Here is an 18,004-nt window from a genome sequence, read left to right as displayed (position 1 = left end):
GGGCATTGGCCACCTTACTTGGATCTTCCATCTAAATTGCTTTGGAGCCAGATGACTTCATCCTCAAATCCAATGAAAATCATCACAGCAGGCCTCTGAGGGCTGTAAAGGATTTGTCTGTGGGGTTAGCAACCTCCAAACCACTCTGAAGAGCTCCTATGGGATGCGATGGAGGCTGTGAAATATGCCTTTTTCGTAGCCCACACCGCCACATGGTAGGCATGATAATGTGCTCTAAGCAGTGATTCATCGACACGCGCACGCTCCTCAGCCACTTCATAAGTGAGGTAAGCACAAGAACCTTGAACACAACCCATGAGAAATTCTCCAAAATTTCTTCTCTGAATTTCTTTTTGAAAGCAGTTTCTTTCTATTGAATTGAATGAGAATGGTAAAAAAGTACTTTGGATAAATTTTCGGCACATCACTAGTCTATATATAGACCCTTATGTGACTTGTTCTTTTTGGAGAAGGCCCTTGACAAAAATATACCGGCCTAGAGGGTATATGAGTGATGATTCTAGTTCAAAGTTTAAATGTCTATCTAAAATAATTGCAACTCCCCAAGATTTGGAAGTGCCTGGTGCAGAAAAATGCTCACCATACCAGGACAATTTAAATAGCCTTTTACCCGTGGATTTATGATGCATTTCCTGAAAATATACTGTATCAGGTTGTTCTTTTTTTAAAGTCGTTGGCTATTTTGCATCACTTGACTGGCATGACTAGACCTTTAAAATCAAGAGAGAGACGTTTTAGACCATTATAAGACATAATCATATCAAAAAATGGTGTTCTGCATCCTATCCATCCAACTCTCCACCCAGTACTAACCAAAATTTAGTAAAACATGTAACTAATAAATTTAGAAAACCTTGACTTGCCTTCTGAACTGGGAGATAATCCCACATGGACCCACTAAGTCACTTGACAAGTACGTAAACCAGGGGGCTCCCTCCTGACAACCTCCTGATCATGCCAGTGAAAAATGCTAATAAATATCTAAGTCATCAAAAGTTATATATTTACAGTGTGTATAAGTATAAACATATGTTACTAGCATATTAAGAAAGCCAGAACTTCATAAGAGATGGAAGGAGCAATCCTATGGCCCCTAGACAGCATCTGAGGGCCATAGGATAGTTTGAATCCCCTTATCCTTGGAGGGGGGAATTGGAGATCCGCCCCACCTTCCCCTTGCAGCTGGTGCAAAAAAAGAACCATGCCATTGTCACATCCTGACCTCAGAAGAGGAGAAGGAGGCATTTCTGTGGGCCTCTCCAGTGGAGGAGACTGAGTTATCCAGTGGACTGAGATATGAGTTATCCTGAGGCCTCTCCAGCCCCCGTTGGAAATACCATTGCTACATGGGCAAAAAAGCCAGTCTAGCAAAAAAATGCAGGATGGGAGGACGAGGAGGCGAAGATGGCCTCGGCCGCACCTCCCACCCTGCATAGGATGCTTGTAAGCCTCCGAGTTCAGGGATTGAGAATCATCAAGGGCACAACCCATATAGGATTGCACCCATAACTAATAGTAACAAGACATTGTCAAATCAGGAACACAATCATTTTTGTAAATTCTCCTCAGTTTGAGGTGCTTGACTGAGATATTTTGAGGCTTCAGTCATGATGGAAGTTTAAAAAAAAACCTTACTTCATAGTGCACCTCATTAAACCTGAATGGTGTTTCTATTTTAAGGCACAAGTGTCAGCAAAATAGCATGTTTCAGAAGTTTATTTTCTGCCCCCTAATAAGCAGTATGCTTTAAATTCAGCCTAGAAAATAAGAATATAATTAGCTTGAAAAGACATTTAGTGTTTATGCACTCTGTTCTTCCTGTGTTTGGCTGCTGTTTAGGTCCAAACTTCAGCCTCTCCATTCTCTGTATCTAAAGGCTGATCTTGCTAACCCAGTAAGCATGCAGACCCCAGCCTTCAATGCAGCCCTTGACACTGCCCCAGGACTGCCAAAATTTCATGCTGTGGCAGCAGCAAAAAAAAGTCCCCGTAAAGCCTCTGTTGCGGTTTGCAGGGAGATTCAACTCTTTCAAGAGTTGAAGGCTCTCCTTCACTGATGTTATACAGTATGTGTAGTTAAGTACTAACCACAGGTGAAAGGAACCCCCAAGCACCTGTTCTGGTCATCCAAAGCACTGGATGATTTTCCAGCTGTTAGATACGGACTGGATTCACTGGTGTGAGTCAAGGAGCGCCATCTTTGGTGGTGATGTCACCTGACCATGGCTTAAAGATTTTTATTGAATGTGTGAAATAGTATAGTCTACCACTTGTCTGCTCAGCCCTTGCCCTTCTTGGTGTATAACATCTAGCAGAAGAGGAATGACTGACTGGGTCCAGGACGTCATTGATGTCTCCTTGTGAGAATAAGGGGGCAGGTAGTTTCTGTTGCTCCTCCTCCTGCTCTTCCTCCCCCTGTGCCTCCCATCTCCCCCTGCTAATGGGGTGGGTGGAGTGGGGAGATGTATGTGAGCAGTGGCTGCTGTTGGTCCTTGCCACTGTCACCACTTGCTCACTCCACTCTCTCCCAAGGGAGTGAGTGAAGGAATTAGTGGCAATTGTGGTGAGGAAATGCAGCAGCAATATCCTTGCTCTCTCTGCCCCAGAAGGAGAGTGAGCAGGTGATAGTGATGCAGAGGAGATTGGCACCCTGAAGGTGAGGGTCCCATTGAAGGTATCTTGCTTGAAGGTCCCTCAAATCCTGGAGCCAGTACTGGATGTAAAACTAATATACAGTTCTAGTACAAATAGTCCCACCGTGTGCTTATACTGTACCAAAGTGTGGCACGAGTTTTTATCTTATTTCCCTGGGGCGGGGAGAGCACCAAATGTACAAACGCTTTGTTTAAATTAGGGTGGATGTCTCAGTCCTCCAGTTCAAGCAACACATCTGTTTAGGGAGAAATATGTGCTTATTCTTACTCAGCCAAGGAAGTTGAGCAGGTATGGATGTGAGCCTGCTTTCACTAATTTTGTTCAGGTTTTTAAAAACCGAGCCATGGTATTTTTCTTTTAAATACACACTCTGCTGTGGAATATGGCAAGCATGGCTGTTCATAAATACAACCCTTCTTTGGATGTAGGATAGAAGTTGCAAACAAGATAAAAAATAATCTTGTTATTATATTTTTATAGATGGGAAAACACTACTTGAAGCTAGCGGAAGACCGGGATGAGGAGCTCAACAGTTGCAGTGGGGTTGAGTGGTTGATCCTTGCTGCCAAGCAAGGGCAAAAGGAAGCTGTTAAACTGCTGTGGAGATGTTTAGCAGAAAGAAGAGGTATTGGTCCCTGACGTTCTTTAAAAATTTCCATCTATGCTCCAGATTTTTAGAGACTGATGTTGAACTGCCTCTTGAAGGAAAAGCTCAATATTATTTTTACTTCTGTGTATTTACTTCTAAAACGTATATCCTGTGCTTCAATGGCCAGTCAGCATTCACAGGGCAGCTTACAAAACAAGTAAGCCAATAAAGCAAGAGCAACCAATTAGTAAAGAACTTAGACCAATGTAAATTAGTTAAAAACATTAAAAATTAAAAGGAAAAAAGTTATTTGCCTAGTGCCCAAAATGGCACAGTTGACACCAAGTGAGACTCCTAGGGGAGGACATTCTGCGGGCGGGGCACCACCATTAAAAAGTGCTCTCCCTTTTTGACACCCATGTTATGTGTAATGGTGGGGGCAGCCAGAGGACAGATGTCTTGAATGGATGTCTCAGCACATGGGCAGATTAATGACAGAAGATGGTCCAGCAAATACTTGGGTCCTAAGTTCTGTAGGGCTTTAAAGGTAGACACCAGCACTTTGGATTGAGCCTGGAAGCTAGCAGGGAAACAATGAAGTTACTTCAAAATAGGTGTGATGTGATCCTGCCTCCTGGTCCATGTTAGCAAGTCTTACAGCTACATTCTGGACTAACTGGAGCTTATGGGCTGTTTTCAAAGGTAACCCCAGTAGAGTGTTTGCTGTACTTCAAGCTAGAAGTTACCAGAGTATCAGTAACTGAGGCTAGGCTGTCTCTGACCAGAAGAGGTCACAGTTACTAAGCTTAGCTGACAAGAAGCATCCTGTGCCACTGAGTCTACAAGCAACAATGATGGATCTACAAGCAACCCAGTCTGTGTACCTAATCCTTCTGGGAAAATGCACCCCTTCTAGAACTGGTTGAACACCATCTACTTGAACAAACAAAACATTCACCAACAGTCCTGTCAGGGCTGGGACATAGGTGGCAGTCTGAAGTAAGCCAGGAGCCATGGGACAAGCCAGTGGTTGGAACCAAAGGACAAACCAGGAGACAAGTGCTGCAGAAAGGAAATGCACAGCCACTAACTACTGGGAAAAGGGGAAATGTTAGACAGAGCTACAGAGGAGACAATAGCCTTAATATGTAATGGGTACTTTTGTGGACATCTTTAAAGGTTATATGAGTAGTATGCAGGAGAGTGCTTAGTCTCTACAAACAGGAAGAAAATGTTTAATAGTATTTTAAATGGCACAAGGCGGGGGGGGGGGATGATGCTGGCTACCAGAAGGGATGGATGAGTCTGTCAGTTTCACTTCCTCTCACATTCAAGTGTTCTACTCTCAAGGTCCATCCATCCCATTTACAAAGAATGTTCAAATTTCGCTAAGTTGTTATTAAAAAAAATTAACCTAACAAGATTATCACTCTTAACTACCAATGTTGGCCAAAAGATGCTGTGTTACTCTTGCAACCCCATTCTGTTCAGTACTCATGACTTGCAGTGGAAGTCCTACCTGAAGGGGGAATGTTTGAACTTTCTGAGCTGGGACTGAGGATTTTCTGCACAGTAAAGCAATTATTGGGGAGGACACTTAACTCTTATCTCTTGGTTGCCATGTTTTCACTCTCTGCTTCTTGGCAAAACTCTCAACATGTTGTTCATTAAACCAAGTCTTTATTCCCTAGGTTGTCCTCTTGTATATTGTGTCCTATAGGGACATATTCTGTATAGAGCTAAAGAATTACATAGCTTGATAAGCTACAGGTTTACAGACAATAGAAGGAAGAGTGTAACTCTCATTTTGAAATGTGATTCAGTTTTCATAAGCACTTCATGATTTCTTTTGTAATAACAAATAATGGATGGCTGTCAGCTGTTCCTCCACCCCTAAAAGTGGGGTAATTGTACCTAATACATCTTTCCCCTTTCTTAAGGCATCACTTCAGAGAATGAGCAAGAAGTGAAAAAATTATTGTCAGAAACTGATTTGGAAAGAGCTGTGAGAAAAGCTGCCTTAGTCATGTACTGGAAACTAAACCCAACGAAGAAAAAGCAAATGGCTGTTTCGGAACTACTGGAAAATGTTGGCCAAGTTGACAGTGAAGGTTTGTATCCAATATAGAATAAAAGATTTAATGAACATGAATATTTCAAAAACTAGAATGGTGCAATTAAACCTTCAATAAAGGAAAATAACTAATAAATATTTATTATATAACTAATAAATAACTAATTAATAAATAATAAATATGTTCTTAACTTAAGAAAAACTTGTTGCAGTAATAGTCATAGCCATTATTTCATCAACATTCCTCTGGGTGCTTTCTGATAATGTTAAGTGGCTGGGCAAAACAGTAATTTACATACTATGATCATGAGAAGCAACTTTATACTGAGTCAGACCATTGAACTATCTAGTCTAAGTACTTTCTCCTCCAACCGGCAGACCTCTCCAAGCTGCTTTGCATTCAAGGAGAACACTTACCTTTCCCTTCTGACACAGTCACCCACTGCTCATGCCTGCTCCTAGCAAGCACAGAATGGGAGTAAGGATGACATAACCTATTACTTTGACCAATCAGAGAGCAAGGGGTTGTGTCAAAACTGCAAGTAGAGGTCCATATACTTAAAAACATAGAGCAACCAGAAAGTTTGCAGACATGTTTTTTATACATATAAATCGCTTCGAAGGCATCATTAACAGCCTTGCGGGTGCACCTATACACTCAGGAGCCCTGTTGGGGACACCTGCACTAGATATTCGAAGTTAAGTTGATGCTGCCTTTGGACGGGCGGTGCTGAACACCTTGAGGCCTGCTAGCAGGAGTCGCAGGGGGAAGTGTCAAGGCTGGAGGAGATATTTGCACAGAGTCAAGGGCAGTCTGGGGTCAAGCCAATATGGTTTATGCCAAGAGCACAGCACCAAACAAGGATGAGTACAAATGGGAAGTCACAGAACAATCTGGGGTCTAGGCCAGCAAGGTTCAAGCAAACCAAGGTTCAAGCACCAGGCAAGGAAGAGTCCAAATGTGAAATCACTAGGCAATCCAGGGTCTACTTACAGGAGGTCTGGGAGAGGGAAGGAGAAGTAGTCAGAAGTAAGATCAGGGACCAGAGCTGGTGTAAAAACATTTTTCCAGCAGCCATTCCTGCTGGGAACTGAAGCTTATAACCAAGGCTCAGGCTTCTGGAAGAAGTTCCTCAGGTTTCTATGCAACTGGGCAGTACTTCTTACAGTGGTTGTTCTGGCCTGCCTCTTGAGACATCACTGCTGTCGGGGGCTAGGTGATCACTCAGCCTCTGTTTGAAAGGTGGAGCTCCCCTCCACCTGTGGGATGGACTCACAACTATCTCCCCCAAGGGCCCAGGCTCCTCCTGGTCTGCTTTCTAGTCTCTTGGCATGGGCTGCTTCTCAGTGCAGTTTGTCTCCAGGAGCTTTAGCTCTTCCTCTGAGGAGGATTCCTCCAGTGGGGACATGACATTGTTCACCTGACTTTCCCTGCACCTATTTCAAGGTAAGCCAGCTTGCTTGTCACATATGTGGGATTGCACAAAGACCCCAAAGGATAAAGATAGATTGCTTACCTGTAACTAGAGTTTTTTGAGCAGTCTTCTGTGCAGTCCCATAAACCATCTGCCTTCCTTTTGTCAAGTGATTCTCTGGTTTAATTCCTGATGAGATCCTGCAGCAGTCTACAGGAAGGGAGCAAGAAGCTGGCCATACCCTTGAGATATGCTACCTAGCTCTTGGGCATGGGCCCTTGCACTTTTTTTTTTTTACGCTAAGAACTATCTTTAGAAGACTCCAGATGTTTTTCTGTGCAGGCATTGAACTCATATTTGACTGCATGGATGATCACTCAAACAACTACCATTATAGGTAAGCAAACAGTTTTTATTTTGCCTTAAAGTGCACATTGGTAAAATTAGCATGTCCAGTGTAATATTTTAATTTTATAAAATTTATCAACTACCTCTATGCAATATGGTGACATTCATTTTATTTTACGCATCAGGACCATAGTGTAAATAGTAATGAATGTAATCAGTAGACCAATAGACGTAAGCTTCCAGTTATTGGGAGGGACCTGGGAAAGATTGAAGGCAAAAGGAGAAGGGGACGGCAGAGGATGAGATGGCTAGATGGCATCACCGATATGGACTTGAGCACACTCCGGGAGAGTGGAGGACAGGAAGGCCTGGTGTGCTGTGGTCCATGGGGTCACGAAGAGTCGGACATGACTTAACGACTGAACAACAACAAATTTTGAAAGATGAAGGGAAATTTCAATAGTTTTCAGGTTGCAAGTAAAGGACACACTTGTTTATTTTAAAGCCTATTTTACTTCTGATGTGTTAACATGGTATTTCCTTCAAGTAATGAGTGATAGCTTTTAGTTTATAAAACTGTAACTTCCCACTTATGCTTACTTTCTCAAAAAGGCACCTACCTATAGAAAAAATATATACATTTAAATAATAGGACTTTTAACTAATCAATTTAAAATTTAATCAGTTTAAATGAGTTATAGCTGTAGTTTGAATCAGTATTGAGCCATGCTGTTTATTTTTGGGGATCACAACTATTCTAAAGGAGCAAATAACAATGCTATGCAATTGGCTGATGATGTATATCATTTAAGTGGATTCCTTTCCCTTTTGAGTTTTCCCATATACACCATGTTAAATACCTTGAACTTGTGTTTGTGAGAACAGGTGGTGAAAAATCGCCTGGCCCAGTTCCAAAGTCTGTACGGAAGCAAAGAAGAATGCTGGAACGACTGGTGAGCAGTGAATGTAAGGAAACATTTCTTGCACTAAAACTTTAATATCTGGACAGGCTTCATTTGATACGAGTTCAATAGGATCACTTGCTGGATCTCTACTACGGAATGTCAAAGAACGAAATAAATGATGGATAGTGTATTCCTTATACACATCCTCTCCGGAAAACTCAACTTTCTCTATGATTGACTTGTTCCTCAAATGATCAGTGCTACTGTCAGACTGAATCCCTAAATCCACATCAGTGGCATAACAGAAGGGATTGTGCTCTTGCAGATAAAGGAGAGCCAACCCAATTTTCCCAAAGCCAATTACTGCAGAGAATATGGACGCAATATGGATGCTATGCGGATGCCATTTGCATCCCAGCGGGCGGAAGTCTGCCAGCGAAACTATCTCCCCTCCACCACCACCCAGTCCGTGGAAAAATTGTCTTCCATGAGACCAGTCCCTGGTGCCAAAAAGGTTGGGGACTGCTGCTCTACCTCATTGCTGCACTTCAAAAAGTGGTACCCAAGTACCTCTCACCACAGATCATTCCTGCCTATAACCTTATCCACATCAAATACTGTGGCTTGGTAAGGATAAAATAACCCATTACAGCTTACCAACACATGATGAAAGAAAACATGCTTGTCCCTCTCAAAGGCAACAAGTTCATTTTGAAACTCAGAAAATACAGCATTTTCACTAAGCGTATTTTCTGCCTCAAGTCTATCATTCTCCCCATGTTCAATGTCAAACAAAAGTTTAAGCTTAACTCGCAAGTTAACTCGCAAACTGCATAATTTTCTCCCTCCTTCCCGGGTCCCAGCAGTGCCTCCCAACTATATAACCCCACTTTCCCTACCAGCAACCAGGGGGTGGGGGCATGAGTGTGAAAACCATGGGACCCAGGTTCTTAAATACAGTAGAGGATCAGGGAGAAAGATGCTGACAGCGAATGAGTATGTGGTGCCTCCAGCCCGCTAGGACTGCTCTTCCCTGAAAGCAGGTGGGGAAAACCAGTGACGAACTTATAAAACAACATCCAGGATTTATTTAAGAAAGAAGGTAAAGGGGTGGGGAGGAAGGAAAACAAACATGCAAATGAATAAATGATTTAAAGTAAGTCTCTAAACAATAACATGGGGAGAAGAGAGTCTAATGGTGATGTGTTACATAAAAGTAGATTATTTCTTAAAACCTGTCAACTGTGCAGTCCAGGACTCAGAAGTAACTGTAGGCCTCAGTTATGGACTGTTGGTTATAGAGCTGCTGCTGTCTGGAAACTGGGGAAGGGCAGAATGCTGCTGCCTCTTTCCCAGGGGCTGTCTTCGTGAGCAGTTTACTGCAGTTAGAGCAGTCTGAGTTTGTTTGTGACAGATGACATCGTCACCAATCATCTGTCAACTAGCAACTTCCCTCTTGAAAAGCCGCATTTTCTGAAACTCCTTTTAGTCCGACTTTTTTTTTTACTGAAAATGGCTTGCTGGTGGTTTTGCCACAGTGTGCCATGCCCCACTGTATGGACTATCCCACTGGGATGCTCCATTCCATCTTATTTCCCCATTTGAAGTAGTTTTTCCCATATCCCCCCTTCTGTGCATGTTTACTCAGAAGTAAGAAATAAATCTGTGCAAGTTTACCCATAAGTAAGAAATAAATCTCACTCCCCCACAGTGAATCTTCAACATATTCCAGTGCTGGATGGGACTCTCTGTAAAGCATTCCCTTTCTGCATGTTTACTCGGAAGTAAGAAATAAATCTCACTCCCCTGTAGTGAATCTATAACAGATCTCAGTGCATACAAAGCCACAGTAAATCGTTAAAGTGTTTAAAGGCTAACTTTTCTAACTCACCCTAAAGAGCTCGAAATCCATATATCAATGTTGTGCTTCTTTGACCTTCTGTAGTTTCTCTGTTGTTATGTAAAGTCGCAGTAGAGATCATTTGAGATCACAGGAGCTTCTCATCTCGTTGCAAGCAGGGAGGAGGAGAAAGGTGGTAGAAAGGGAGGTTGGAAGCAATAGTTTATTGATTTAATTTATTTATTACATTTATATCCCGCCTTTTTTCCTCCTTAAGGAACCCAAGGCGGCATACACAGTTCTCCTCCTCCTCCATTTTATCCTCACAACAACAACCCTGTGAGGTGGGTTGGGCTGAGAGTCTGTGACTGGCCCAAAGTCACCCAGTGAGCTTCCATGGCTGAATGGGGACTAGAACCTGGATCTCCCAACTCCCAGTCCAAAACTCTAGCCACTACACCACACTGGCTGTCCCTGGCAGAGTGCTGGAATAGGGCAAAACTGAGAGGCTGGGCTGCTTTCTTGGGAAACGTTTAGATGCTGCACTAAAAAAACAGGGATTTTGGCTTCTCAAGGCAAATGTACGCACATTGAGGAAAGGGGGCGGAGGGAGATAATATAGTAGCAGAAGGGAGCCTTCAGAATTGTGAATTAGTTGCTCTCCATTCATAATAACGTAGTAGCAGGAGGGAGCCTGGGGCGGGGGGGACAAGCTTCTTTCATTGGCTGAGCCAGTCTGATGACATTCAGTTCTCCTCCCCCACCCCTACCCAGAAGTATGTTCCTCTCAATCGCTGTGTGACCCCTGAAAATTGGATTTTAACGATACGGTACACTCGGCTTTTCTTGCTTCATGTGTCCCTGATGGACCAAAGCCGATTTCATGAAAATCCGGGTAATACTCCAACGCACTTGCGTCCCTGCTAGCCAGCGGCCGGATGTCCGGCTGCTGGCGGAGCCGGCCGGTGGCTCCGCAGAATTGCTGCTCATACACATGATTGGAAGGTATCTTTTTTTGTAAATACCCCTCTATGGGTTATCTTGAAATCAACTTATCTGGCAGCACTATCTGGCTGGATGGTGTTAGGATCTAAGTATATAAAAAAAGAAAGGAGCGTTCCCACCCGCAATATCAGTGATTAGAGAGACATGGCATGTAGTGTGTCAGCTGCAGTTCGATCCATATTCTCATCCTAAATTAACTTTATGATTTGAAAATAGAGAAGTGATCTTTTTTATAGAAGAACTGGGATGATAGTGGAATCAATGTTAGATCATTTAATAGGATCTAAAGAAGAATTTTCACCATTTTCACTGTGTGGCCTATATATCACTTATCAATGAATGCTAATGGTAATAATATCTTCAACTACAGCATGTTTTGGTGTCTTATCTATGGACCTTCAGCACTGAGTCCTCCATTATATTGCTGGAGGAATTAATTGGATCTTTGTTGTTGTTGTTCAGTCATGTCCGACTCTTCGTGACCCCATGGAAAATAGCACGCCAGGCCTTCCTGTCCTGCGCTCTCTCCCAGAGCGTGCTCAAGTCCATATTCATTGCATCAGTGATGCTATCTAGCCATCTCATCCTCTGCCGTCCCTTTCTCCTTTTGCCTTCAGTCCTTCCCAGCATCAGGGTCTTTTCCAGGGAGTTTTCTCTTCGCATTAGATGGCCAAAATATTTGAGCTTCAACTTCAGTATCTGTCCGTCCAATGAGCACTCAGGGTTGATTTCCTTTAGGACTGACTGATTTGACCTCCTTGCAGTCCAGGGGACTCGTAAGAGTCTTCTCCAGCACTACAGTTCGAACGCATCAATTCTTCGGCGCTCAACCTTCCTTATAGTCCAGCTCTCACAGCCATATGTTGCTACTGGGAAAACCATAGCTTTGTTGGCAAAGTGATGTCTCTGCTTCTGACTATGCTGTCTAGGTGTGCCATAGCTTTCCTCCCAAGGAGCAAGCGTCTTTTAATTTCATGGCTACAGTCACCGTCTGCGGTGATCTTGGAGCCCAAGAAAGTAAAATCTGTCACAGCTTCCATTTCTTCCCCTTCTATATGCCAGGAAGTGATGGGGCCAGATGCCATGATCTTAGTTTTTGTAATGTTGAGTTTCAAACCAGCTTTTGCACTCTCCACTTTCACCCTCAACAAGAGGCTCTTTAGATCCTCTTCGCTTTCTGCCATTAGGGTGGTGTCATCTGCGTATCTGAGGTTGTTGATAATTCTCCCGGCAACCTTAATTCCGACCTGTGAGTCCTCCAAGCCGGCGCTTCTCATGATGTACTCTGCATATAAGTTAAATAAGCAGGATGACAGTATGCAGCCTTGTCATACTCCTTTCCCAATTTTGAACCAATCGGTTGTTCCATGTCTGGTTCTTACTGTTGCTTCTTGACCCTTGTACAGGTTCCTCAGGAGACAGGTAAGGTGGTCTGGTACCCCCATCTCTTTCAGAATTTGCCAGAGTTTGTTGTGATCCACACAATCAAAGGCTTTAGCATAGTCAATGAAGCAGAAATAGACATTTTTCTGGAATTCTCTTGCTTTCTCCATGATCCAGCGAAAGTTGGCGATTTGATCTCTAGTTCTTCTGCCTCTTCGAAACCCCGCTTGTACTTCCGGTAGTTCTCAGTTCGCATACTGCTGAAGCCTAGCTTGTAGGATTTTGAGCATCACCTTGCTGGCATGTGAAATGAGCGCAATTGTGCGGTAGTTTGAACACTCTTTGGCGTTGCCCTTCTTTGAAATTGGAATGTAAACTGACCTTTTCCAGTCTTGTGGCCACTGTTGAGTGTTCCAAATTTGTTGGCATATTGAGTGCAGCACTTTAACAGCATCATCTTTTAGGATTTTAAATAGCTCAGCTGGAAGACTGTCATCTCCGCTAGCTTTGTTGTTACTAATGCTTCCAAAGGCCCACTTGACTTCACTCTCGAGGATGTCCGGCTCAAGTTCAGTGAGCGCACTATCATGGCTATAAGGGACATTCAGATCTTTCCTGTATAGTTCTTCTGTGTATTCTTGCCACCTCTTCTTAAACTCATCTGCTTCTGTTAGGTCCCTGCCTTCTTTGTCCTTTATCATGCCCGTCTTTGCACAAAATGTTCCCTTGACATCTCCTATTTTCTTGAAGAGATCTCTAGTCTTTCCCATTCTATTGTTTTCCTCGATTTCTTTGCATTGTTCATTTAAGAAGGCCTTCTTGTCTCTCCTTGCTATTCTCTGGAACTCTGCATTCAGTTGGATATATCTTCCCCTTTCTCCCTTGCTTTTCGCTTCCCTTCTTTCCTCAGCTACTTGTAAAGCCTCATCAGACAGCCACTTTGCTTTCTTGCATTTCTTTTTCTTTGGGATGGATTGAGTTGCTGCCTCCTGAACAATGTTACGGACCTCCATCCATAGTTCCTCAGGCACTCTGTCTATCAGGTCTAATACCTGAAATTTATTCCTCACCTCCACTGTATATTCATGAGGGATATGATTTAGGTCATACCTGAATGGTTTGGTGGTTTTCCCTACGTTCTTCAATGTAAGCCAAAATTTTGCAAGAAGCAGCTCATGATCTGAGCCACAGTCAATTCCAGGTCTTGTTTTTACTGACTGTGTAGAGCTTCTCCATCTTTGGCTGCAAAGGACATAATCAATCTGATTTCGATATTGACCATCTGGTGATGTCTATGTGTAGAGTCGCCTCTTGTGCTGTTGGAAAAGAGTTTGCTATGATCAGCGTGTTCTCTTGGCAAAACTCAATTAGCCTTTGTCCTGCTTCATTTTGTACACCAAGGCCATGCTTGCCTGTTATCCCAGTGATTTCTTGACTTCCTACTTTAGCATTCCAATCCCCTATGATGAAGAGGACATCTTTTTTTGGTGTTAGTTCTAGAAGGTGTTGTAGGTCTTCATAGAACCGATCAACCTCAGCTTCTTCGGCCTCAGTGGTTGGGGCATAGACTTCAATTACTGTGATGTTGAATGGTTTGCCTTGGATTCATACTGAAATTATTCAGTCGTTTTTGAGATTGTACCCCAGTACTGCTTTTCCCACCCTTTTGTTGACTCTGAGTGCTACTCCATTTCTTCTAAGGGATTCTTGCCCACAGTAGTAGATACGATGGTCACCTGAATTAAATTCGCCCATGCTTGTCCATTTTAGTTCGCTGATTCCCAAGGTGTCGATGTTCAATCTTGCCATCTCATGATTGACCACCTCCAGCTTACCTTGATTCATTGATCTGACATTCCAGGTTCCTAAACAATATTGTTCTTTACAGCATCAGATTTTCTTTTCACCACCAGAGACATCCACAGCTGAGTGTCCTTTGGCTTTGGCCCAGCCGCTTCACTCTTTCTGGTGCTACTTGGAAATACCCTCTGGTCTTCCTTAGTAGCATATTGGACACCTTCCGACCTGAGGGGCTCATCTTCCAGCGTCATATCTTTTAGCCTTGTGATGCGTTCCATGGGGTTTTCTTGGCAAGAATACTGGAGTGGGTTGCCATTTCCTTCTCCGGTGGACCACATTTTGTCAGAACTCTCTGCCATGACCTGTCCATCTTGGGTGGCCCTGCACGGCATAGCTTATGGCTTCACTGAGTTATGCAAGCCCCTTCACCACAACAAGGCAGTGATCTATGAAGGGGAATTGGATCTTTACAGAAAGCTAAACCTACCATAGCTCTTTGTAAGTGTTTATTGGAATGCTATTTTATGAATTGGATGTTCAGAATGTTAGGATTGAATTAAATAAAGAATGAACAACTATTCAAGTCCAAAGTTAAAGCCTTTATTTTACTGACTTTTTATTATGAATACACCCATGCACATGCATTACAGTAGAGAAAAACAGCTTGGGGAATTATATAGTGATTGCCAGATAAGGAGAGGAAGGAGGTGCTATAGCCCTGTCAAGACAGAGGATTGGGAAAACTATACAACCAGGGGAGCTTGGGTGCTGCTGATAGTGGCGGGTTGTGGGGACAAAACAGATTTAGAATCGGTAACTTTAGCAGTTACAGGAACTCTGGGGGAAAGCGACCATGTTATACTTGAGTTCTTGGTTCTAAAGGAAGCAAAAGCTGAGTGTAGTCAAATGTATACCCTGGATTTTAGGAAAGCTGATTTTAATTACCACAGAACAATGATCAGTAAGGTCCCATGGCAAGCGACACTAACGAGAAAAGGAGTCCAAGATGAGTGGGAGCTTTTAAAAAAGGAAATTCTCAAAGCACAATTACAAACCATTCCAACAAGAAGAAAAGGTGGAAGACAACAGAAGAAGCCAATGTGGCTTCACAAAAAGCTAAGAGATGACCTGAAAACAAAAAAGGAAACGTATAGGAAGTTGAAAGAAGGCCAAGCAACAAAGGAAGAGTACAGGCAGGTAGCACAGAATTGCAGGGATGGTGTCAGGAAGGCTAAAGCTGAGAACGAGCTGAGGTTAGCGAGGGATGCTAAAAGCAACAAAAAGGTTTTCTTCAGCTACGTGCATAGTAAAAGGCAGGGGAAAGAAATGGTGGTTCACCTATTCAATAAGGATGGCAAAATGACAACAGATGACAAAGAAAAGGCAGAGGTGCTCAATTCCTACTTTGGCTCAGTCTTCTCCCAAAAGAGGGTCAATGACCCCCCCTGGTAAAGGCGAAGTACAGGCTGAAGGGGCAGGAATACAGCTTGAAATGGAAAGGCATATGGTCAAGGAACACCTAATGACTTTGAATGAGTTCAAATCTCCAGGGTCAGATGAACTGCATCCTAGAGTCATAAAGGAACTGGCAGAAGAACTCTCTTCTCACAAGAAGAACTCCCACTGTCTATTATCTTGGAGCAATCATGGAGGACGGGGCAAGTGCCAGATGCCTGGAGGAGGGCTAATGTTGTCCCTATCTTCAAAAAGGGTAAAAAGGAGGAACCTGGGAACTACAGCCCAGTCAGTCTGACATCAATCCCTGGGAACATTCTGGAGCAGATTATAGAGCAATCAGTATGTAAGCACCTTGAAAACAATGCAGTGATTACTGGAAGCCAACATGGATGTGTCAAGAACAAATCCTGCCAGACAAATCTGATTTAAATTTTGGATCAGGTAACCTCCCTTGTGGACTGTGGGAATGCTGTAGACATCATATACCTCGACTTCAGCAAAGCTTTCGACATAGTGCCCCATGATATCCTGATAAGCAAACTAGCTCAAAGTGGGCTAGATGTAACAACGAACAGGTGGATCCACAGTTGGCTACGGAATCGGACTCAAAAGAGTGCTGATCAGTGGGAACTTCTCAAATTGGGGAGAGGTAACAAGCAGGGTACCGCACAGCTCAGTCCTGGGCCCAGTGTTCTTCAACATTTGTATGAATGACTTGGAGGAGGAGGTGCAGGGAATGCTGATCAGATTTGCAGATGACACAAAATTGGGCAGGATAGATAATATTTTGGAAGACAGAAATAAAATTCAAAGTGATCTTGCTAGACTAGAGTGCTGGGCAGAAAACAACAGAATGACATTTAATAGGGAGAACTGCCAAGTTCTGCACCTAGGAAAAAGAAAACCAAATGCACAGTTACAAGATGGGAGATACGAGGCTCAACAACACTACAAGCCAGAAAGATCTTGGAATTGTTGTTGATCACAAGCTGAATATGAGCCAACCATGTGATGTGGCTGCAAAAAAGGCCAATGCTCTTTTGGGCTGCATTAATAGAAGCATAGCTTCCAAATCACGTCAAGTACTCGTTCGCCTCTACTCAGCACTGGTTAGGCCTCATCTGGAGTACTGTGTTCAGTTCTGGGCACCACATTTTAAGAAGGATGCAGGCAAACTGGAGAGGATTCAGAGGAGGGCAACGAAGATGATCAGAGGACTGGAATAAAGCCCTGTGCAGAGAGACTGAAAGAACTGGGCATGTTTAGCCTTGAGAAGAGAAGACTGAGGGTAGAGATGATAGCATACTTAAAAGGTTGTCACAGAGAGGAAGGCTAGGATCTCTTCTCGATCATCCCAGAGTGCAGGACATGGAATAATGGGCTCAAGTTACAGGAAGCCAGATTCCGGCTGATCATCAGGAGAAACTTCCTGACTGTTAGAGCCATACGACAATGGAAGCAATTCCCTAGGGAGGTGGTGGGCTCTCCCACACTGGAGGCCTTCAAGACGAGGCTGGATAGCCATCTGTCAGGGATGCTCTGACTTGGATTCCTGCATTGAGCAGGGCGTTGGACTCCATGGCCTTGCAGGCCCCTTCCAGCCCTACTATTCTATGATTCCAGGGGTTCAGACGACACACTAACCCACCGTGAGTCGCTCCCAAACAAGAACCATGATGGATTAGCGTGTTTTGTGGGGAGTGTTTTTCCCACCCATGGTCAGTGGTGGTCCCACCCTCATTACCCACCCTCTGCAGACTGGGTACAGGGCCCTGGGGTGGCTTACTGTGTTGTGTATCAGTGTTTCTGTAGGTAAATTCAGGCGCTCCATGGATAAATCCCTGTGACCATAGAGACAGCTGCCTAGAGCACCCGGAAGTTCCAACAACACTCTAACCGATGCAGCTGAACTCGATGGTCGCAGTTGCGTAGTGATGGTTGGAGCAGCTGGCGCAACCCCATTCCTGCCACGGTGGCCAGTGGCATACGCAGTCGCAGCAGCAGGAAGACAATGATGGAACCGCAGAGAAGGGATGGGGAAGGGAGCTATGCTGCCCTGTGTGGTTCTGCAGTCACATGTGGGGTGCATGCGTCATGGTTTCTGTATTTCTGTCTACAGCGTGGTTCCGCTATCCACCCGCTCCCCATGATAGCGTGACCACACGCTTAGAGGAGGAAAGGAAAATAAGGAGAGCATAACTGGATATAATTACTTGGCTTTGGAGTAAGGGGAACCCAAAGGACTTCTCCTGGTTGGTCACAGACAGTTGGAAACATGCTATTGCTATGCTCAGACCTCCCAGCTTTTACTTATAATTCCGAATGGGCAGAAAGCTTCAAGTGGCTTACACATTCTTGAGTTCCAAGTTGTCCAGAGACAGCCAATTGACAATATATTCAATGATTAAAAAAACCCTGTCAGTTTAAGACCAGAATTAATGCTCTCTCATATTAAATCAAGCTCCACAAAGCAAGAACATTGGAAGCTATTTTATTTTTTATTTTATTTATT

The 18,004-nt window shown here is 43.6% G+C and overlaps 1 protein-coding gene across 2 annotated transcripts in view; it reads left to right on the top strand.

Annotated features, from left to right (window-relative positions):
* LOC146344357 (wolframin-like) overlaps positions 1-18,004 on the top strand; it is a 69,420-nt gene that overhangs the window by 11,870 nt on the left and 39,546 nt on the right. The window contains exons 3-5 of one of the 2 annotated variants that reach the window (XM_084859921.1): positions 3,156-3,300; positions 5,205-5,375; positions 7,987-8,067. In XM_084859921.1, coding sequence (XP_084716047.1) covers positions 3,156-3,300; positions 5,205-5,375; positions 7,987-8,067 — 397 coding nt within the window. The remainder of the gene's footprint in view (positions 1-3,155; positions 3,301-5,204; positions 5,376-7,986; positions 8,068-18,004) is intronic. The other variant, XM_084859922.1, reaches the window with a different exon arrangement.

Source organism: Heloderma suspectum, chromosome 5 (genome assembly GCF_057233095.1).
Source record: "Heloderma suspectum isolate Gila_16-S chromosome 5, 16-S_ref, whole genome shotgun sequence".
In the NCBI taxonomy this organism is placed as follows: Eukaryota; Metazoa; Chordata; class Lepidosauria; order Squamata; family Helodermatidae; genus Heloderma; species Heloderma suspectum.
The sequence above is the reverse complement of the archived record's forward strand: the minus strand, read 5'-3'. Positions and strand labels throughout refer to the sequence as shown.